Below are 23,921 nucleotides of genomic sequence, written 5' to 3'. Positions count from 1 at the left end.
AGCAATTGCCTACTTATCTGTAGCTCTATTTCTGAAATGTCTATTCTATTGCACTGATTTTAGCACCAATGCCATATACTCATGACTATTGTACATTATGGAAGTCTTGATGTCAGGAAGTCTAAATCTTTTAACAGAGTTGTAACTTTTCACAATTGTTTTGACAGGCCCTCCATATTTCCAAAAGTTATTTATAATTGGATTAAACACTTCTCCTCCTCCAAATCACTGGCAATTTTATTGGGATTTCACTGACACTGATACTGATTAATCCAATAACAAATGAAATCTTAATATTATTTTCTGATCCATGAATTCATCATCATTTATTTAGCTATTATATAATAACTCTCATTAATATTTTGTTGCACCTACACAAAAGCTTTCTATATCTATTCTTAGATACATCTATAAGCATTTTATGGCTTTTCTGGTATTATAAATAGTATTGTTTTGAATTTTGATTTCTGATTGCTTGTCAAAGTATATACAAAATGCAATTAGTGTTTGTCATATATCCATGGTTAAGTTTCCTTGATAGTTTCACCATTCTTTTGAAGATTCTATAGCATTTTCTATAAATGATCATAGAGTCTTGAGAGTGAATAATTTTGCTTTTTAACTTTCAAATGGCATGTCCTTAAAAGTTACAAGGGACAATTTCTTAAAGACAAATGACTACAAAAGCAATACCTACAAAACTGTTTGGTGTAAACCAACTGAACAACTCATAGGGGGAGAGGGAAAGGGGGAAGGAGAGGGGGGAACGAGGGAGGAGGTAACAAACAGTACAAGAAATATCCAAAGAAGTATCCAAAGCCTAACATATGAAACTGTAACCTCTCTGTACATCACTTTGACAATAAATAAGAAAAAAAATATTCTCTCAAAAAAAATCTTTATGACATGTCCTTAAAAATTACAAGGGACCATTTCTTAGATGAAGAGATAGGGAAATTGTTATTTTTTAACAAATATTAAAGGAACAGACTCAGAAGTTAAAACCAGGAAGTAAAGGAAAAAGTAGTTATGTGTCCCTTCTACCACACCTATTGTTGGACTTAAGTTACAATATTAGGAGATATAGGAGGGGTTATCTAAACCTGCCGTCTCTTTTGAAATGGTAAAACTCTGCAAACTCTTCATGAATGTGTAGAGATGAATAATGGAAGGCATGTCTGGCAAAAGGAAATCCAAAAGTTCAGTAGACCTCTTACATCCTACCCATTCAAAACCACTGTGTAAGGGTTAGGAGCTACTAGACATTATCACTATATGGATTCTCCCAGCTTAATGCTACAGAGAAGAGGTGTCATGTTGAGTCTTTCACTTCCAGAATGAAGAGCAAAAATAAAGAACAATGAAACCTATTAAAATTGTAGACACAAAGGAGACAATAAGAAGGAGCATCAAAGGGAGTGAATTTGATCACAGTAAAATACATGCATGCATGGAAATATCACAATGAAACCCCTCAGTACAAATAATACATGCTGGGTCATAGGGGAGTTCTATATTTAGCCTTCTGAGGAATCTCCATACTGCTTGCCAGAGTGGCTGAACCAGTTTACATTCCCACCAACAATGAAGTAGGGTTCCCTTTTGGCCACATCCCCTCCAACAGTTGTTATTGTTAGTTCTCTTGATATAGGACATTCTTACTGGGGTGAGATGGAATCTCAATGTTGTTTTGATTTGCATTTCTTTTATGGCCAGTGATGTACAGCACTTTTTCGTATGTCTCTTGGCCATTCTCAATTCCTCATCAGAGAAGTCTCTTTGTAAGTCTTTAGCCCACTTGATGAGGGGGCTATTGGTTCTTTGCAGTTTTGTTTTGGATGAAGGTAATTTTTTTAGTTCTGCATATATTTTAGATATGAGGCCTTTGTCCGTTGAATGGCCGGTAAAGACCACAAACAAAATCACAGTAAAGCCACCAGCACAACAATGTTCATCGCAGCGCAATTTGTCATAGCTAGAATCTGGAAACAACCCAGATGCTCCTCAGTAGACGAATGGATCAGGAAAATGTGGTACATATACACAATGGAATTTTATGCCTCTATCAGAAAGAATGACATTGTCCCATTTGTAAGGAAATGGAAGGACTTGGAAAAAAATTATACTAAGTGAAGTGAGCCAGACCCAAAGAAACATGGACTCTATGGTCTCTCTTATTGGGAATAATTAGTACAGGTTTAGGCAAGTCACAGCAGAGGATCACAAGAGCCTAATAGCTATACCCTTATGAAGACATAAGATGATGCTAAGTGAAATGAACTCCATGTTAAGGAAACAATTGTTATATCACAGTTGTAACTACTTTCAACGTCCCATGTGTATCTGTAGCTTCTATTATTGATGATGTTCTTGTATCACCTTCCTGTGGTTGTACCTACACTATCTCTGTAATCTTATCTGAGTACATTGGAAACCATGTATACTGGTATTAGAACTAGGAAATTGAAAGGGAATACCAAAATTGAGAGACACATGGTAAAAAAAAAAAGACAAACAACTACAAAAGCAATACTTGCAAAACTGTTTGGTGTAAGTGAACTGAACAACTCATGGGGGGAAAGGGAAAGGGGGGTGGCGGGAGGGGGGATGAGGGAAGAGGTAACAAACAGTACAAGAAATGTATCCAATGCCTAATGTATGAAACTGTAACCTCTCTGTACATCAGTTTGATAATAAAAATTTGAAAAAAAATTAAAAAAACAAATAATACATGTTAATAAAAATGCTCAATGAAAAAAATAAACCTCAGTGTTCAAGTTAGTTCATACATTCTTACTGGGTTTTTTGTCTATTAATTATTAATATAAAATTGGTTTTCTTGCCTCTTCTGTGTAGTAGAAGTGTTGTTTGGTGTTTTTTAAGCTATTTTGGAAATTTAATAATGCTATATTCTCTTGATTAATTGAAACCTTTATCATTAATATAAAAAAGGTTGTGGTACATAGCTATAATCCTAGCTACTCAGGAAGTGAAAGTAGTGGGATCACAGTTTAAGGCATGCAGGGGCAAAGCTCACAAGACCCTATCAGAAAACAAATTAAAAAAGCAAAAGGCCTAGAAGTATGTCTCAAGCGGTAGAGCCCTTTTCTGGCAAGCACAGGAAGCTGAGTTTAATCTCTAGTACTGACAAAACAACAATAAGGAATAAAACTAGTTATGTCTTTCTTTATATTTTGTGATATTCTTTGCTGTGCAACAAAGTCTGCCTAATATAAAATACCCATTTTAACTCTACTTTGGTTAGTTTAAGTGTAATATAAAATTTTCCAGCACTTGATTTTCAAACTAATGTCTTTTTATTTTAAAGTGAACTTCTGATAGGTAGCATACAGTTGAGTTTTGCTTTTTATTCAGTATGATTATTACTTAGTCAGTAGTTTTAGTCCATTTTTACTTAATTGATAATTAAATGGAAGTGATTTAAAATCATTCATCTTTCATTTTGATTTTAAAAAGAACCTGCTATATCTGCTGCATATTTCTTTTGTCCCTTTATTTGGATGAAGAAAAAAATTTTAATGATTCTTCATTTCTTTTCTTGTTCTACCAGCTATAGTTGAAAGGATTATAGTAAGCATTTTATTTTATTACAGTCTACACTTAAAGGATATTATATTGCCTCACATAAAATAAAAACCATATACTGCCATTTCTTGACTCTTTGTTTTACTCTCATATGCTATAAATGCTACAATGATTGTTATTAGCTCTATTTACCCTGGGTATTGTATATACGTTTGTCTGAATTAGGGAAGGGAAGGGGAACATCAAAAAAGTGAGACAAGGGTAAAAGGCTAACCAATACAACAGCAATACTTACAAGACAATATGTTGTAAACTAGCTGTATAACTCAGAGAGTGGGAAACTGGGGTTGGTGAAAGGCGGGAGAAAAATGAGAGAGGAGGTAACAAGTTTGATAGGAAATGTACTCACTGCCCTTATGTAAGTAACTGTAACCCCTCTGTACACCACCTTAACAAGAAACAATAAAAACAAAAGAAGCCTATTAGCATTTAAAATATTTAAATAATATTGAAAATATTTGTTTACTCAAAGAGTTACTATTTCCAGTGTTCTTTATTCCTTTGTGGCGATCTAAGTTTCTATCTGATATAATTTTTCGTTGATGGCCTTTCCTGAACATTACCTATAGTACAAGTCTGCTAGGTGTGGATAACTTCAGTTTTTGATATTTAAAAACTATTTCTCTTCTTTTTTGAATGATATTTTCTCTGTATAGAAAATTCTGTTATTTTCTTCCAACATTTTAAAGATGTTTCTCCATTATTTTATAACTTATACCACTTGTAAGTCATAAATCTTCTATAATTATTTTTTTGTCTTCTGTAGATAATATATAAGACACTCTCCTCCAAATGCCTTGAAGATATCCTCTTATCAGTGGTTTTAATCAATTTGAGTATTCATTCATTTGGTGTATTGTTTAAAACTCTTACAGTGCTTGAGGTTTGTTAAATTTCTTGGATCTGTGAGTTTAGTTTTTATCAAATTTGAAAGAATTAGCCATATTCCTTCAAAATTGTTTATTCATCCTTGCTTTGTTTTAGGTATTGTAATTACACACACATCAAGCTGTTAAAGTTAGCTAACAGCTACTGATGCTCTGTTTTTATTTTGTTTTGTCTTTTTTCTTTCTGTGTCATTTTGCAGTTTCTATTGCTTTGTTTTCAGGTTTACAAATTATTCCCTGATTGTTGTTAACCTGATCCAGTGTATTTTTCCTTCCAAAAATTGTACTTTTATTCTGTCAAAATTTTATTTGATATAGATCGCCTAAATATTTTTATTTAATATATCCAATATTGTTCTAGCATCCTGAACATAGGGACTATCAGTATCAATAATCCATACAATTTCTAGATCTGTTAATATTGGTACTTTTTCTTCATCAGCTGAATTTTCCTCTTGTTTTTGCGAGCAAGTTAGCTCTTGATTTGTTGGCAGTCACTACAAATTTTATCTTGTTGGATACCAGTACTTGTATTCTGTGTATTTTTGGCTTTGTCCTAATATACAGTTAGGTTGATTTGTAACAGAATACTTTCAGGCCCTACTTTTATGCTTTTTGGGTAAGTGTAGAGCAGCACTTAGCCTATTTTGTTCTATTGTTGGAACAAAACTCATCTTAGTAACTAGCAAATTCCCTTTGAATGAGGATTTCTCCTGTAACATAAAGGAACAGAGATCATTACTAGCCCTGTAGAATCACCATACAGTGTTCCCTCTAATCATTTCAGGTGGATACATCTGTTAAAGACTTAAGAGAATCTCTGCATATCTGTGGAACACCTTTTCTTCTCTGTCACACTGTTGGGTGGCAAGGTTAGCCACCTTGGAATTCCTAAACACCTGGCAGAAGGTAGCAGTCAGCTTGAATTGAAAAAAGGGATCTAGGAGTCTAGAGAGGTCTTATCAGATAAGAACAAAGGTTAAAGGTTATCTTGATAGTCTTAGGAAAGTAAAAGAAGCTTACAGAAATACAATAATTCCCAGATCCACATTTATGAGAACATGAAATTCACAACTGTATATGGTAAAGATTTGATACCCTTATCATTCCAAATGATTACTTATACACACATACACATGCACACACATCTGCCAAATGTCTGAATGAAACTGAATTTATTAAACATAATCACATATTCCTTTATTCATAAATATTTCTCACATACCATGTAAGTGTAAGTGTATCATAAGCCCTGGAGATGTAGCAGTGGAAGCCCTATGCACAAGAAGATAAGGAAAGAGGGACAAAGACATGTAATGAACAAATAAATAAAGCACTTGAAGTATTTGCTTTTGTACAAAGGCAGCCTCCTGAATTGGTGAATAGTTTTCAACCCTAAAAGAAAGCAGTTTTTGCTCTCAACCTAACTAACAGGTAATAAAAGCAAGAAACATTGGCATCTGAAGGGTGTATCCTGTGCCTACTGTATTGTTTAACATGAGTCTATGCTCTACTCTCCATTGTCTCCCGAGAGTCACTTCAACCTTATTTGTTACCTTTATCACTCCTAATAATTTATATGTTCAGCAGATAATCAAAAGGATAGTGAAGATTTTTATCTGCATTTTTCTGTCTACCTCTATGTAATAGCTTAAGCATCTCACAAAGAATCTGGTTTCCCCAAACTGAAAGTATCCTTTCCTAAGGTTGGGCCAATGGCTCAGTGGATAGAGCTCTAGCCAATGAGATAAAACATCAGGTACCAAGTTGATGTTGCAGTCTCAGACTAAAAAATAAAAACAGAAAAAAGAAAAGGCAAACCCAACCCTTTGCTGGGCATCAGTAGGTCACACCTATAATCATAGCTACTCAGGAGGCTGAGATCTGAGGATTGCAGTTTGAAGTCAACCCAGGCAGGAAAGTCTGTGATACTCTTATCTCCAATTAACTACCAAAGAGAAAAAAATGGCACTGTGTCTCAGAGTGGTAGAGTCTAAGCCCTGAGTTCAAGCACCAGGACTGGAAAACACATACAAATTTTCTTTTCCATAAAAGGATAAAAATGTCTACATCTTATTTTCAGATACTCAGGGCAACAACCCTGGGTCTCTCAAATAAATCTTGAAAGAAAATCAGCTGTGTTTCCTCCACGCAGTCCAAATTTTCCAAAGTATCAGAACAATTCCTACAATTGCTTTTATCCTAAATTCTAAGGCTCTTATTGTACTTAGAGGCTTAAAAGTACAGGAAAAGATGATAACCACTTCTCCCACTCTGAACATTCAAAGCCAGCTAAATAGCTTCACAACAAACAGGTCATTTTAAGAAAAGATGTCCAATTATGTAGACACCAATGATTGGTAATAACTTTTAAGTCTTCTTAAGAAATTTAACAACTTCACCTCAAAGCAATTTAATAGAATCATTGAGAAAATCAGTCCCTAGACTCAACATGGTTACAGATACACAAGAACATGAAAGCTTACTGTGTCATTATCCCTTCTATTCTAAGTCCTCAGTGTGCATGTGTTTTATTTATGTAAGTTAAATATGAACTTTGGCCTCTCAACTAACAGACACCGACATCAAGATCATTTGAGGAAAAACAGTTCTTATGGCTTTAAGAACAAATGTGTACTCTCTGTTGCTATCAAACAATTCTAGTCTTACATATTTCCTTTGTCTAGCAACTATTTGAATCTCTACTCAATCTGAAAAACCCTTAAAAGGAATCACGACTCCAACTCTTGCAGCACTGAAGGAGACTAGAAGAGGAAACATGCTGTTTTCAGTAACCTAACTACCAGAAGGTGCTTCATGCAAGAAGATTGGTATACAAATAGTAGGTGTTCACCCATATTGTGTAAGGCAAGCTAAACAATATATACTATTTCATTGCATTATCTATAGCATGAATACATTTTTTTCCTTACACTTTAAGAGTCTCAAGCTATTTCCTGGGAAAAATATTCATGTGGTACTTTATAATTAATAAATAGTGCTGGTGAAAAACCGGCAGAAAGAATTCATAGTTTTGATGATAATGTTAAGCAAAATCTCAAAGTGATTTTTGTTAAAAGACAATAAGGCACACCAAGATGCATCTCAGTTAGGTTAATAACTTTGTGCTATGACCAATAGTTTTATTTAATGGCTACCTAACCCTTTAGTGAGCAAAGCCATTTGTAAGATGAACACATTTTTCCTACCCCCGAAAGAAATATTATTAGTTTTGTCTGAAAAGAAATGAGACTATTAGGCTATAAAAATGACACTCACAGATTCCTTTCCCATCTTCTTTTGCAGTCGCGTTTGCCACTGGACAGCTTGCATGACAATGGCTTCCCACCTTCTTTCAAGATTGACAATGATCAGCTGCATGGGCTGGTGGTCCGCGTTCAGATTACAGGTATCTCGGTCATCCAAAAGATGCTGGCACAGGCGCAGAATTGAAGCCACTCCTCGACGCCGCTGCTTGATTTCACGGCAGAGGGACTGTAATACAGAAAGACAGATTCATGAGTGCTTGTAGGGCAGGGCTTTTGAAAACATGAAATACTTGCTTCCACCATAACTTCAAGTTGAGGCAATGGACTCCGTTTCAAACAACAGGACAGGAAAAGGGGTCAGGAAGTCTCATAAAAGGGTCATGAAGTTTCAAAAAAGGATCATGAAGTGTCAAGAAAGGGTCATCCAGTTTCAAATCAGAAGTCTGTATATAGCCAACGAGTGTTAGCAAATTTAGCTCTTTTCCTCTTCCTCCTTCCATTTGTTGTGCTGGTCCTAGGGCTTGTTTTCAGGGCCTGAGCTTTTTTTACTCAAGGCTAATAATGCTCTACCACATGAACTACAGATCCACTTCTGGCTTTTTACTGGTTAACTGGGAAATAACCCCACAGGACTTTCCTACCTGGTGGGCTTTGAACTAAAATGATAGATATATCTCAGCCTTCTGAATAGCTATAATTATAGGTGTGAGCCACTAGCAACTGGCTTCCCGCTTCCGTTTTTCAATAACTTTTTTTCTGTGATGTGTAGTATTCCATCTTGACATATGTGTAATTAACAATTTCTAATCTAATGAAATAAACCATTTAGGTCATATGAATGCCAAATAAACAGAGTGACATGCTATGGTTCAAGGTCAAAGGAAACACAAAAGATGGAATAATCCTCAGAAAGAAAATGGAAACATTTCAAATTTATCCCTAAATTCTTTAGAAGCAAAAAGTTCACTATTCTATTGGCTATGAATAAATTAAATAAGATTACAAGGAATCTTTATATATAAAATCTATTCTCTGAGAAAAAGATAAGCAATATTTCTCTTCCAAAGCTTGATTAACAAAGCAATAAGGTTCTGGAAACAGAATGAAGACACTCGATTGTTACTGCACTATTTGTTGGTTTCTGTGTTTCTCCTAATAGGCATTCACACTGTTTAAAAGGATATGCATGCATCAAAATAGCATTTTGCCCCCAGAAGCATTTGTATTGCTGCAGCGACCCTAAGCTGAACAATTCAAACAAAATAGTGGGTACACATGTCTAAAAATATTATATCCTTTCTTTGCCTACGGATAGTGTGCAAGTGATATTCTAATTCAGAGCCTTCAGGAGAAATGATGATTATATCCACAAACATCACTGAATTACTAATCTCCTTCTACTGCCACAATTGGACTGTTCTAACAGTTAACAGATTGCTTATTAATCAACAAGGGTAAACAAGACAATGCAATTTCATTTAGTGTGAGAGTTTTAATGCCTGAAAGTATTTGTGCTTAAAATGTAAATCTAGATAAGGCTTCATTAGTAGAAGTCTCAAAATGATTAAGTGCAGTTCATTGAAATATGCATAGAGTGGGGTAGTAGATCAGCAGGTGGACATTTCATACAGATGTTCCACTTATTGATATAATGCGTACTACAGCCATTTAAATGACCCTAACTCAGTAATAGCTGGAATTCTATTATTTCTGTAATGAGAGAACCCTGTACCTTTAATATTTCTGAATTTTAAATAGGGTGAATGACAAACTCCTAAGCCTCTACTTATGGCAAAATATGACTAGGAATTTTATTATTCAGTTTTTACCAGTGCAACAGTTTCAGTTATGTTTCTAGAACGTATTTTTATTTATTTCCCCCATGTTCACTACTATTTTCCTAGATACCTCCTGTACAAACACCTAGTCTGACTAATTTCTTTATGATGCTACTTGTTAGCTCAGTGCTGAACAAGAAGAGATTCCTAGACACCTAAAGATAAATTCGGGGGCCTACTAAAGTAACTAGCACTGTTTCCATCTCCATTGTTCAAATGAGTCCTATAAATGTGAATGGTGAAGATTTGAGTTCATAAGTTGCTATTAATTTGTTAAAGGTAAGAGGTTAAACCATGTGCCCTCCACCTACCCATCACTCATGCCTATAGTCCTAGCTACTCAAAAGGCTGAGATCTGATGACGGCAGTTCAAAGCCAGCCAGGGAAGTAAAGTCTGTGAGACACTTATCTCCAATTAATCACCACAAAGCTGGAAGTGGAGCTATGGCTCAAGTTGCAGAGTACCATCCTTGGCCAAAAAAGCTCAGGGACAGCAGCCAGGCTGTAAGTTCAAGCCCTAGGACTGGCACACACACGTGCACACACACACACACACACACACACACACACACACATACAGAGAGAGAAGTACAAGACTAAAGTCTGTATGTTTTGTATCATGGAACTGGATTTTGCAAACCTCTCTTTGAAGTTAACTAAAATACTTGCATTTTTCAAGACCAAAAAAAATCAAATTGATACGTTGAATAAAATTAGATAGGATATATTTGAAGACAAACTGCTTGAAGTTTTACAGTTAGATTTGTTTCTGTTTTTTGGCTGAAGGAAAATTGCAATAGATTGTATGATGTGTAAGTGGTTAGCATTGGCCGTATGAATTAATATTTTCAAAGCAGCCCCAAAGGACTTCATTCACCTCCCAAAGATTTTCAAAGTTTTGAAATAGGATTTGAGGATATTAGGAGAAATTTCATACAGGCAATTGTCCATAATTGTTTAGGAATGTCTGAAATTTATCTAATAGCTAACTAGATGATTCCTACCTTCTACCGTAAAGAAGGTGCGCCAAGAAGAATGTGCCATTTTAAAAACTACAAAAGCAGTTAGCAGAGAGCCACAGTGGCTCAAACCTTTGATCCTTGATACTCGGATGTTGGAGATTGAGGAGTCATGGTTTGATGCTAGCTCTAGGCTAAAAGAAGTTCTAGAGATTCTATCTCAACCAGATGGTGTGCACCTGTTATCCCAGTTACAGGGAAGGCTTGGTGGCTGGCATAGTGGCATGCATGCCTTTCATCTACCCCCAGGGAAGTGCAAAAAGGAGGATCGCAGCCCAATCTGGTCTAGTCACAAGGGAAACTCCACCGAAAATTAACCAATGCAAATAGGGCTAGGGGGTTGGCTCAGGTGGCAGAGTTCCTACCTAGCAAATGTGAGGCCGTCAGTTCAATCCCCAGTCCTGTTGACATTCAATATCTGACTTGGGGGTCTTGTAATGCTCCATTTTTTTTCTCATTTTAATTATCTAAGACTCATTCTACATTTTATGTTAATAATTTATCTTATATGTGCACTCTTACAAAGAGAAAAACAGAATTATAATGGTCAAGATGTTTTTTAGTACTTTTTTTTATACCTAGAGAAGTAATAGATAAAATAAAATTCTTCTACATAAATTTGTTTCCATGACGACCATTAAAATATACATATTTTATTTATAATCACACACATATTAAATAAAATCAGTGGTTTTGCTGGAAACATTTCTTAGAAGAGGTAGTTTATATTTTTTCCATGATTATGCACTGAAAAATATTAAATATAGCTACAAAGAAACAAGTGATTATTGTAACCATTTTTCAGCTTAGATTTCAGAGAAATGTACTTTTAAACAGAAACCCAAGTTAAGCAATAACTTAGTAGAAACCAAGCTAAGCTAAGTAGGACGTACAACTCATATACGTACCTTCAGTTTGCTAGGTACTCAAGCAACTTACTGCTCCTTCCCTCAAATAGCTGACGGCTACCAGAGGTAACTTAGACAATACACAGAGTAGCAAGTATGACGCAGAGAAGGAGAAGCTAATTAAAATAGAAGTTGCTACTAGGAGAGCTGAACAAATCTTTAATGATGGGAATTAGATAATCCAAGATAGTTGATAATGGTTATAATAATAAAAGGCTATAAGGACATAATAATAGCAAGTTAAAAAGAAGCAAGTGCCATAGAACAGTGTGTCTAGAAGATTAAAAGAATAAAGATGCTAGAAAGGAAATAGGGCATAAAAAAGTTGCAAATGCTTTTCCTCATGGTCAATTTTGAAGCATTTTTCTAATATATAATGTCTTATTGATTTCCATGCATAGTTATATTTCCTTCTCCAAAAATATAAAACAAGACGAGGCAAAAAAAATTTAGAAAGGAAGAATACTATAATTGCCAGTATGTTGAAGAAAGTGATTCCAAGTGCTGTAATATTCATACAGCCTTATCATTTCATATTTTTGAAAATTTCTTTTGCAAGGACACCTCTGTTAGTAATAAAGTTATATTTTAGCATCACCTCAAACTTAATTGTTAGTATAAATTTGATATGTGCTACTTTCAAACCTTCAATAACTTATTTTCCCTTTTTAAAAAAGACAGACTTGTAATAAAATAAAAAGTATCAAGAAAGTAAAATTTCTATATTCTATTTTTTTTACAATGATCAAATTACAAGGCACTAAACACATTTGTCTTGGGTCACAGTATAAGAGAGTTGCTAACTCAATGGTTGTGTTCCTTTCACATACATTAGCTGTCAATCTGATTTTAAACCACAATGGCATTACACAGATTTTGGGACCTTTTTGGATGGATTAGTTTACGTCTTGACTTCCTGAGTCAATTTTTTCAATAGTTTAAACATTCGTTTTATTGAATCAAATCACTCCTGCTACGTAGGCTTCACTCCATTTTTTGCTTTTTTTTTTTAACCACTGAAGGTGATATTTTCAATGTCTGTATCTTATTTTTCTGTACATGATAATGCATACATAGATGCAAACATATTACATTAAAGGATTGTACATATATGTGCACATACTTGTCATTAAGTGTTATCAACTTCACAAAATTATGTAAATTTACAAAAAAGAACAACTATAATTAGACAATGAACAGGCACAATAAATTAAACAGGCGAACCAAGTAAAGAAAATACAACGAGAAGAACAAAAATTCACAACCACCAAAAGTGAGTATATATTAAAAACAGAGAAGCAAATCTAACTTAAAAACTTGAAGCAATTTGTCTTCAAATATATCTTACCTATTTTATTCAACATATCAATTTGATATCATTAGGTAAGTCCATATGAACAGCGATGGGGCTTCAGATGATCTGTTAAATTTTTAAAAAACTATAAAGCAATTCAACTCATAAAGGCCAACACTTCATCTAACAGATGAACTGTTTAACGACATGTATCGAGAATGACTTTGGTGTGACAAGTCCAATGCAGGTGTAATCTGAGTATGTAATGTATACCTGCTTTCAATGGAGAGCCGGTACAGAAACACCCAGTGAGAGAAGAGTGCCCATGCAGGCAAGTTTTTCTAGTTTAAATGGGTCAAGAGGTCATCTTTATCGACTTGTAATAATTTTCTATATTTCTGTGTATGATTTTTTTTGTTTTTGCTCCTTCTGTGTTTTATCATTTTAATTTAATGTAGTGAGCAGTTGTCTTCTACCTATGGGCAGATTTTCTAGCATAGAAGTCCATAGAGTGTTGTCTCCAAGGTCAAGCACAATTACCACCAACCAGATACTTGTTAGAACTACAAATGCTGCCCAGCTACAGTAGGTCATGCTTGAATTTCAACCTACTTGTTCTGTTGACTTTAGGGCTTACTTGGCCTACACAGTAAGACTCCTGTAAGGAGTTAAAATAAAAACCTAAAATTAAACCACAAAATTAAAAATAAAACCACAAAAATAAAATAAAAAATAAAACCACAAAAACCTAAAGATTCTCTGGGGATACTCTACATCTTTTGAATCAGGAACTCTAAGGTGAAACCAATGAACCACAGTTTAGCAAGCTAGACATGCGATTACCCTGCAGGCTAAAGATAGAGAATTAGCCTACAGGGAGTACACAAATGCAGTTTTCAGGCAAGGGATAATTTGAGTAGAATTTTTAAAATTTAATTTTTGGTGTTATCTTTCAGTAGTTGTACAAAGGGGTTTCAACTCAAGATCTCAGTTCATGTGTACAATGCATCTTGGCCAATGTCATCCTGACTCTAAAAATCATACTAGTATCTGAGTTTAGTGACCATAATCACCAGTGACCAGGTATTTTCTTATTGTTTTCAAATGATAAAAAATTAATTAATGAATTGATACGATAGCTTGAAACTTGAAAATTTCCAGAAGGCCTATGCATTAAAGGTTTGGTTCCATTGGTGATATTGGGAGGTGGCAGGGATTTAAGCAAGTGAGACCCAGAGAGACCTTAAAGGTCATGAAGGCTGTGCCTTTGAAGGGGATTGTGGGATGTCAGTCTCTCCCTCACACTCTTTGGTCCTTGGCTACATAGTGTGCAGTTTTGCACCACTCCACCCCCCATCATCATGTTATACTACTATACCATACTATACTATACTATACTATACTATACTATACTATACTATACTATACTATACTATAAAGACGCAAAGCAGCAAGGTCACCCAATCATGGACAGTGAGTCAAAATAACCCTTTTCAACAGGTTGACTAGCCAGGTTACTTTGTTATAATGATACAAAGTTAACACAATTAATGGTATCTTTATATTAACAACGTTCTCTTGATCTCCAGAGTTTCTGGTACGACTAGATCTGATGAGACACATATAATCCTAGCACCTGGGAGGCTGAGGCAGGAGGAACCTGAGGTGGAGTTAAGGCTAAGCTACACAGCAAGATTCTGTTTTAATGAAACAAAACGAAAAATCAAACAAATGAAAAACCACTCATGTTAAAATTATTTTCACCCATTATTTGGGACCTTTCTCTTTTTATGAAATGTCATATACTAATTAATGCTTTTAACACCTATGACATTGAGCTAAATTAAATAGAAATCACTTCTATGGAAATATGTCTGAAGTCAGAAAATGTATAATCATCATTTCTTTTATAGTAAAGGCATCAACTGCAGATAATGTTACTAACTGTGGCCATGATATTGTTTTACCTTTATGATTGTTCAGAAGATGATTTTATCTGGTTGAGTCTTGCTAATTGTTGTGGGGAGGGAAAAACTGGCAAAATCATATGAATTATGTATCTTGTAGATTTAAGCATCTATTGGGCATCTATTGGGCATCTATTGGAGTAGTTTTGCTGGTCAAGAGGCTTATAAGATGTATTTTCTTTTAGAAGCTTGTGATCTGGCTGGAAAAATACAACACTGATTCCTCAAAGTGAGAGACATAATTCATCAAGATGTTGTAGGGTTTAAATAAGGCAAAGGAGTAAACGTGCTTTGTGAACAGTAGGCTATGCTCAAGTATAAGGTATGATTAATATAAGCTCAGGTATTGACACTGACTTGGGAGACAAGGAAGGTCATTACTAGCTAGAGCAGATACATTAGGAATCATAGAACTAGTTTGTAAAAGTTACTAAAGATGGAAAAGATAGAGTAAAGGGGAATAGACACTACAATTTTGAGCAGAGAGAAGAAAAGGTAAGCAACCACAACTTTTCATAACCTTTAAAACAGCATGGAAGTTGAAGTGGAGTATGATGACAATCATTATTAAAATCCATCCATCCACCCATCTACCCATCCATCCGTATACCCATCATTCAAATGTACTTATGGGGCATCTCCTATGTGCTCAACTGTTTCCATGGTGGGAATGTAGCAGTGCAGAGATTACACATGATTCATGCTTTCATTAATTTACATTCAAATTAATCAGTATAGATAAAAGGGGATGGAAATAAACCATAAATAAATATATAAGAAATACCAGCTGGGTGCTGGTGGCTCACACCTTTAATCCTAGCTATTCAGGAGGCTGAGACCTGAGGATCATGCTTTAAAGCCAGTCTGAGCAGGAAAGCCCAGGGGACTCTTAACTTCAGTTTAGCAACCAAAAAAGCTGGAAGTGGAGCTTTGCCTATGCTATTTTAGTACGCTATTTGTGAGCAAAAGAGCTCAGGGCCTGCACCCAAGTTCTGAGTTCAAACCCCCAAACCAGCACACGAAACTTAAAATCAGTGACAAGAGCAATACAATAAAATATGAGGATATAAGAGAAAGTGGCAGAGCAGGTACTTTAGAGATTGGATGTTTGATAAAGTTTTTCTAAGATGGTATCAACATATATAATAGTAGATTCAGATGTGGAAATAAAATATAGTGTTCTATATTAGATAATATAGTTTAGAAAGTCAACGCTAATTTATGTCAAAAGGCTTATTTTATGGTTAAGAGTACTTAATGTTGGAGGCTTATTAATAAAATAAAACATAAAATCTTACTATAATTAAATCAAAACAATAGCCTCTACTGGGAATAGTGCCAAGACAACTAGAGATCCACAAGTAAAAGAATGAACTGGACCTCTGTCTCACCCCAGATGAAAAATTAATTCAAAATTGATCTCAGAACTGAAGAGCTACAATTATATTTTAAAAACACCTTAGAAAAAAACATAGGAGTAAGTATTCATCAACTCTGAGTTAATAAAAAGTAAAATGTTAGTCAAAAGTAAAATGACTTTACTTCTTAAATGTGACACCAAAAACACAATAATTTTTGGACTTCTTTAAATTTTTGCATTTTAAACTATGCTATCAAAAACGTGGGAGGACAATCCACAAAATGGAAGAAAACAACTACAAATTATATCTCTTCTAAAAGACTTGTATCTAAAATATATTTTTAAAACTCTTAAAATATAAAGAAAAGAAACAATTTTTAAGTGGACAAGTCTCCAAAGATGACATAAAATGTTCAATAAGCACATAAAAACCCAATCAGTATCATTGGCCACAAGGAAAAAGCAAATCTAAGCCACAATTATATATCATTTCACTCTACCAGGATATCTAAAATAAGAAAGACAAATAATACATGTTCACAATTTTGAAGAAAAACTGGAACTCTCATACTTGCTGGTGAAGTTGTAAAATGGTAGTTACTTTAGAAAACCCCATGACATTTAATCAAAAAGTTAAACAGCATTGCTAGAAGACCCAGTAGCTTCTCCTGGAGGTACGTATTTATGAACAAGCAAAAACTTGCATATCCACTATAACATTGTTCATGACATGCAAAAGTGGAAACAGCCCAAACATCCATCAATTGATGAGTGAAGAAACAAAATGTAACATACCTATACAACAAAATATTATTTAGCAATAAATGACAATTCCTTTGTACAACTATTTAAAGATAACAGTAAAAAGGAAGAACTGATATACCCTCTATAAGGACCTTGAGAATACTATTCTAAGTAAAAAGTTGTTTTCATTAATACCACTAATCCCCTAATACATAATTATTGATTAGTTATACTGATGACTAGCATTCTGTGTGTATTTTTGTGTTCTTGAAATTTTCAATATGGACTTTTATATGTATGGACTCCATCTTATAGATACACTGTAAGAGGTATAGATAGCCAGGCTGGCAGGTAGACAGATAGACAGATATGGATCACCGTCTATCTATTCTATATATGAGTAAATGGAAATATGATGATGGTAAGTAACTCACAAAACCAATAAAACTAATAAACAGCAAATGTAGGATTTTAAACCAGGAAGCTTGATTCCAAGCTGATTCACAAAATCACTATGCTAAGTTGTTTTTTTAATGTGAAAGCAGGGTGAATACATTCATAACATTCAATGTATTATGTGTGTGCAAAAAAGCCAGGTAACTTGAGAGATGGATAGGCATAGGAAAGATGGAAAAGAACAATGGAAGGGGTGATACTGAACAAATGCATTGTACTCATAAACAACATGTTGAATTGAACACCTTTGTACAATTAAAGATAATAAAACAATATAAAGAATTAAAATATAAACATATAAATAATATAATGTATAATAGTGTATAAATAATATAAATAATTAAATTTAAAAATAGATAAAATTTAAAACCTGAAGAAAAATCTGTTGCAGCTTACAAGAGGTCTACATTTGTTAGCAGAAGTGCCATAGCCATAGGTTTATTGCAGCCAAGAGAGGCAAAAGACTCTACACCTTTCAGATTTCCAATCTTCCATCCATGGGTAGGCATTCTTCTAGTTCATATATATATATGAGTTAGTAAATTATGCAAGAGTTATGCTTAGTAAATTATGCAAGAGTTATGCCTGGGATATTTATGATAGCATAGCTGGAAAAATACAAATCATTAATTGAGCATATACACCAATTATATAATGGGCACTGTTCTAAATGAGGGAAAAAAAAGAGAGAAAAAAGCTTCCTCTTTCACAGACCTCATATTCTAATGAACAATGGAAGTACTCTCTTTGCTGAGCAAGATGCCATTACAAAAATAACAAAGAAGAGATTGAACAAACATAGAAAATGATCACTAGGCAAATGATTATTAACACTTCTGGCAGGAAGAGGTCAGCAACTATTTGGGTTCTTATGTTTCTATTCTTAGCTTTATGCTGTGCACAAACGTTACAAGTAAAAATTTGTATCTTGGAATTGTAAAGAATTAATTATCCAAAAATATCCAAATATTTAAATCCTTCAGCGTATTAATAATTACTTAAATATTTTAAGGAAAATATAGCAAATAACATTTAGATATTTTAGATATTGAATTCAAACTTACAAAACAGTGTCAGTCAATATAGAGACCCATCTCAGTAGTAACTTTGGAACTTAAGTTCCATTGAAGCTAAATGTTCTATATATATGCAGTGAAGTGCAAAAAAATAGCAATTGAAAAATGACATGATTAAATGGTATGACATGTAATCATTTGCTCTCAATTATATCAATGTATCTTCTTCATTTCTAGGAGTCAGGCAGAAATATTGTTTTTTAAATGCTTCTATTAAATTGGTCTCCAATAATAAAGTAGAGAGTCCTAATAATCTCATTAACATAACATATATCATATACTACAAAACTATTCTCTCCAAACAGTTTTGCTCAGAGATTTGTCTCCTAGTTGTCATGAGTCTTTGCTACATTAGCAGATTTCAAAAGCATAATACTGCCTTCAGGACCATTTGTAGAAAATGTTTATGAAACTTTTCTAGTTAACCCTTGGCAGGATCCTTATTGCTAATTATGGAAAATGTATTGATATAATATCTTGGCTGTCACATTCAATTATGGTGATGGTAGAAGCAAAATCTAGGTCTGACATTTTGGAAATATCATCTAATTGCAAGTCAGAAACAGAGAATGACAGTTTTAAGTAGATTATAGCTTCTTTCAAAATAGCAAACTGGCTTGGTTAATAAATATAAAAGCTAGATTAAAAAATAGTATTAAAGCCCCCTGAATTGGCTCACCAAACACATCTCTAACCACTCATTGGGGAAAGTGGGTTGTATTCCAAAATAGTTATGAAACTGTATATGGCAACGTGAGCTTAGATTCAAAACACTAAATTATTTCTTATGATCATCTAGAACCAAAATATTTCCAGTGATTATTTTCATATTTTATAAAAATCACCTCCCCTTTGTTCATTTGCCTGGTCAGTAGATAATATACATCCAAAAATGAAATAGTCACTTTTACCCCTATGCCCTGATCAGCTTGAATTATAGGCCTAAAACAAACAAACAAAATCTTACTTTTTGTTGCAAACTTGTACACTCACCAATCAATTAGGGTCACCAGGAATATAAATACCATAAATTCTTAGGGACCTTAGGTGAGAAATTTAATTGGTTCTGCTTTCATTTGATAGACTGTATATTTTTAGAATATAATACATATATCTTCTTTTATTTGCATGTAATACAGAAGGAAACCTTTCTATCCCTCCTACCTTTTTAAAGATGCAGACCAAAATTATATTAACCATTCTGAAAATGCAGTTTCTCACTGTGTTATTCCATGAAAGCTGCTGTTATCCCCATGCGGCATTCTTTAATTGCTTTGTCACTTTGTCTATACTAGGTTAAGTACTTTTAAATATGTTTGTTTTTAAGAATCGAACTCAGTAGTTATGTGCTTAGTTCCTATTCACGTGCAATTAGTAATATGTTATATACTTTCTTTTCTAAATTAAGAACACTATTAAAATTCCAGACATACAAAACAATATGAAGATTAAGTTACTCTAAAGAAAACCATAATAGCTTACAGATTGCTTGTATCATTACTAAAATGCTAGTATCTATTACAGAGTCTCCCTGGAATAAAGAATACACTTTTGGCAATAATCTTTTAAAAACATGTCCATTATTGTTAAGATGCTAAACTAGTCTGTAATTATAAAAAGTAACTTTAGCAATAAAGGAAAAAGGAGTTCTGGGTGTAAATGTAACTTAGTCATTATACTACAAAATATATTTCGTTAAACTCCTACTGTCATGGTTTTCATAAGCAGATAATGCATTAATTATCATTTATCTTTACATTATTATATTTTGAAACCTATTTATAACACCCACTGAGGTTTTCTTTCTTACTGATTCTATGAGAAACATTTTAAAGTAATTCTGGGGAGTAGACAAAGGTAATTTTCTTCTCTTAATTTTCTGTTGGTTCTAGCTACCTGAATATCATCTATTTTAAAATAGAGCTGGAAGCCAGATGCTGGTAATCCTAGCTATGCAAGAGGCTGAGATCTGAGGATTGTGGTTTGAAACCAGTGCAGGCAAGAAAGACCATAGATTCTTATCTCCAATTAACCACCAAAAAGCTGGAAGTAGAGCTGTGGCTCAAGCGGAAGAATGCTAGCCGTGAACACAAAAGCTCAGGGACAGAACCCAGGCTCTGAATTCAAGCTCCAGGATTGATGTGCATGTGTACACACACACACACACACACACACACACACACACACACACACACACACAATCTTGGGTATTCCATGGTCAGATCAAAGGGTACAGTCTAAAAGGAAAAAAAAATAATTCTGACAAACTGAGTAAAACACAGTAAAATCTATGAGAAAAGGATCATCATAAAGAGCATACTTAGAGAATGAAATAGCATTAAGAAGGAAAGTTAGAGAACACAGGAGCCAGGATAATCCAAGAGGAGTTCAGAGAGACAAAGTATAGCACACGGGCAACCTGACTCATGGGAGAAGGAGCATTGTCTAATTAATTTTATGCTCAACACAGCTAGATGGTATATTTCTCGTGTTCTTGTCCATAAATAGTTAGCTACTTCCCACAGTTTCCATCAAATCCTATTTTTCTAGACTTATATTTGGCTACTCTTTATTTCCTCTGAAAACACTTTAATTCATCATGAAGTATAATCACTAGGAACTAATAACTCAGGAAAGTATTCTTGTTATCCCAGAATTTTACAAATGGGAATAAGTCAGGTTGTGGGGGTAACATCACTAAAGAGAAGGTATAATCCAAGGAGAAAGTCAGTGTTATTCATTTAATCTTCAGACCAAGAAGAGATAGTGACATAATTTTATAAACTTTATAGTCATGATTTTATTTTCATATTATCTCATATTATTTCATATCTCACTGAGTTGGGCACACGGGCAATTTGCATCTTAGCTCTTTGTTTTGTGAATTTTACCTCCTTTTCAAAAGTTTTTGGTATTCTGAAGTGTGCAGTAATGCTAACCACACACTCAGTGTCATTTAGAAGTTTAATATATCAGAGCAAATTACTCTCCAACTACTACATTATATAGGTAGAGAGATGCTGACTAAATATTAGCCAACAGGCAAATTGCTATAATGATTATTTAGCTAAAAGCAATATTCCACAACCAAATGAAAGAAAATATAAGAAGCTTATTCTTTCATAGCTTAAACAAAGTAAAGGTTCAAGAATATTTTCTTGGGTTGGGGCTATAGCCTAGTGGCAAGAGTGCCTGCCTCGGATACACGAGGCCCTAGGTTCGATTCCCCAGCACCACATATACAGAAAACGGCCAGAAGCGGCGCTGTGGCTCAAGTGGCGGAGTGCTAGCCTTGAGCAGGAAGAAGCCAGGGACAGTGCTCAGGCCCGGAGTCCAAGGCCCAGGACTGGCCAAAAAAAAAAAAAAAAAGAATATTTTCTTAATTAAGTCTAATTTACCTTTTAAAGGGACATACTTTTTATCTTTTTGGAAAGACAGTACACCTCTCTTTCGTCTGCATCCTAAAAGAAAACAGACTGCATGGAGGAGGACCATCCTCCTGTGGTTGTGTTGGTAAGACTCTGGAGTCTGTTGTAGCAGTGTTTTATTGATAATTAGAACATCTTGATTGAGTTGCTCTCTTGTTGGTGGTCTTGCCTAACAAGAACAAATAGATGTTGAACTAAACCTCCAAATCCCATTTAGTCATGACTGAAGGGAAATAAAGGACATTTTGAGAAAAGAAAGAATGACAAGACAGCACATAGGAATCTGGGTAACTGAGGAGTCTACACTTGTCAAAGAAGTCTTCAACAACTGACCTGACAGTATATTTTTACATTTATCCTCATATTAAATTTTTAAAAGACATTTTTTCTTAGGGAAGAAAATAGGTACTTTAAATACACGGTGTATAATTTAGGATTTAATCAACAGTTTATAGCATCAGTACAATTAAGAGAAAAATGTGAGGCTATTTTTTTTCCAGATGGGAATAATGATTTATGCCTATGCCCTGTATTAGAGAGGTTTTGGGAGGATTAATGAGCTAATGTCTATAAAGCTCTTTAAGCTCCTAGTACGGAGGTGTAACATAAACACAAGGTGAAAAGTGATAGCCAGCTCTATACAGAATTGAGCTCCCAAGAGTGAAGCCCCTGGAAATGAGAAGCTGTTGTAGGTTAAGATGGTAAATGTCCCTGTTCTAATGCCAGAGGAGCCATGGTTTGTTGTTGTATATATTTTTAATTCTTTTTAAGACAATACTCAGTAGTAACATTTCTATATTCTCTACTAACCACAGTGTTCCTTGTGATGATCACTTTTATCCCTAAATATCAAATGAAATAGACTTATCACCTGTATTTAGAAAGGAAAAACTTGGATTTGGAATTTTCCTGTCTCCAGGACATCACTGGTTTGGCCTTATTGAACTGTGGCCAGCATTGATGTTCAGGAGATGCAGGCTGCCATATGACTCTACGTATCTCTAGAAACTTTGAGGTATTGTCTCTCATATTTATGAAAGACATGCATATTTATGAAAGACATGCAAAACAAATAAAGCCTCAAGATAATTCCTACCTTTAAAGCTTATACTACAGTTTGTTGATGAGAAACCCAGTTTAATTCACACACCACATCACACAGAGTCACACACCTGAATAATATATGTGAGCACACAAAACAAAGAATTTCTTCAGTTACTTATCTCCAGAACTCCACATCTGAAATAGTATTCTGTTCCCTGACTCTACTTTGACTTTGGATCTTTAAATTTGGAGACACTCTAGGTATTATCCCCATCTCTACCCATGCAGACAAATTGGCTACTCCCCAGGCATGTCATATGTACATATTCACACTGTGCTAACTTTTATTAAATCACATGGCACATCCTATTCTGACCTATTTGGGTCAGAATATGCCCCAGTCTGCTTCCCTGGACCCACGTGCCAGACCTATCCCACAACCTAGTCCAAGCCACACACCGTATCAAGTCTGCTGAGTACCAGGCGCCCTTCAATGGACCCAGCTCCAAGCCTGATAGAAGTTCTAGGCCAATCCCTGTGGATTCAGATACTAGACTACCTCCCTGTGTCCCAGGTACTAGGCTAGTCCAGTCAAGAATTTCAGCAGTAAGCCCGCTGCTAGGTGTCTCACTCAGACTACCTGGGCCTCCTGTTGATGGGTGCTTTCCCTTAGAAAGTCAGTCTGTTAAACATAGAATATATGCCTACTTCTTCCAAATGTGTAGGAACCAAAACATGCCACAGAAATTATAAATAATCATGGAAACAGGATGCTTCCAAGGGAATAACCTTAAGTACCAGTAACTTACTATAAGGAAATTAAAGTTTTAAATTCTCCAGCAAGGAATTCAAAACAATTATCTTTTTTTTTTTTGGCCAGTCCTGGGCCTTGGACTCAGGGCCTGAGCACTGTCCCTGGCTTCTTCCCGCTCAAGGCTAGCACTCTGCCACCTGAGCCACAGCGCCCCTTCTGGCCGTTTTCCATATATGTGGTGCTGGGGAATCGAACTGAGAGCTTCATGTGT

At 34.8% G+C, this 23,921-nt stretch overlaps 1 protein-coding gene across 1 annotated transcript in view; it reads right to left on the bottom strand.

Moving 5' to 3' along the window:
- Positions 1-23,921, bottom strand: part of Akap6 (A-kinase anchoring protein 6) — a 334,863-nt gene that overhangs the window by 37,536 nt on the left and 273,406 nt on the right. Inside the window, exon 12 of the mRNA XM_048362246.1 lies at positions 7,773-7,988. Within this exon, the coding sequence (XP_048218203.1) occupies positions 7,773-7,988 (216 nt within the window). The remainder of the gene's footprint in view (positions 1-7,772; positions 7,989-23,921) is intronic.

Source organism: Perognathus longimembris, chromosome 14 (genome assembly GCF_023159225.1).
Source record: "Perognathus longimembris pacificus isolate PPM17 chromosome 14, ASM2315922v1, whole genome shotgun sequence".
NCBI lineage: Eukaryota > Metazoa > Chordata > Mammalia > Rodentia > Heteromyidae > Perognathus > Perognathus longimembris.
The sequence above is the reverse complement of the archived record's forward strand: the minus strand, read 5'-3'. Positions and strand labels throughout refer to the sequence as shown.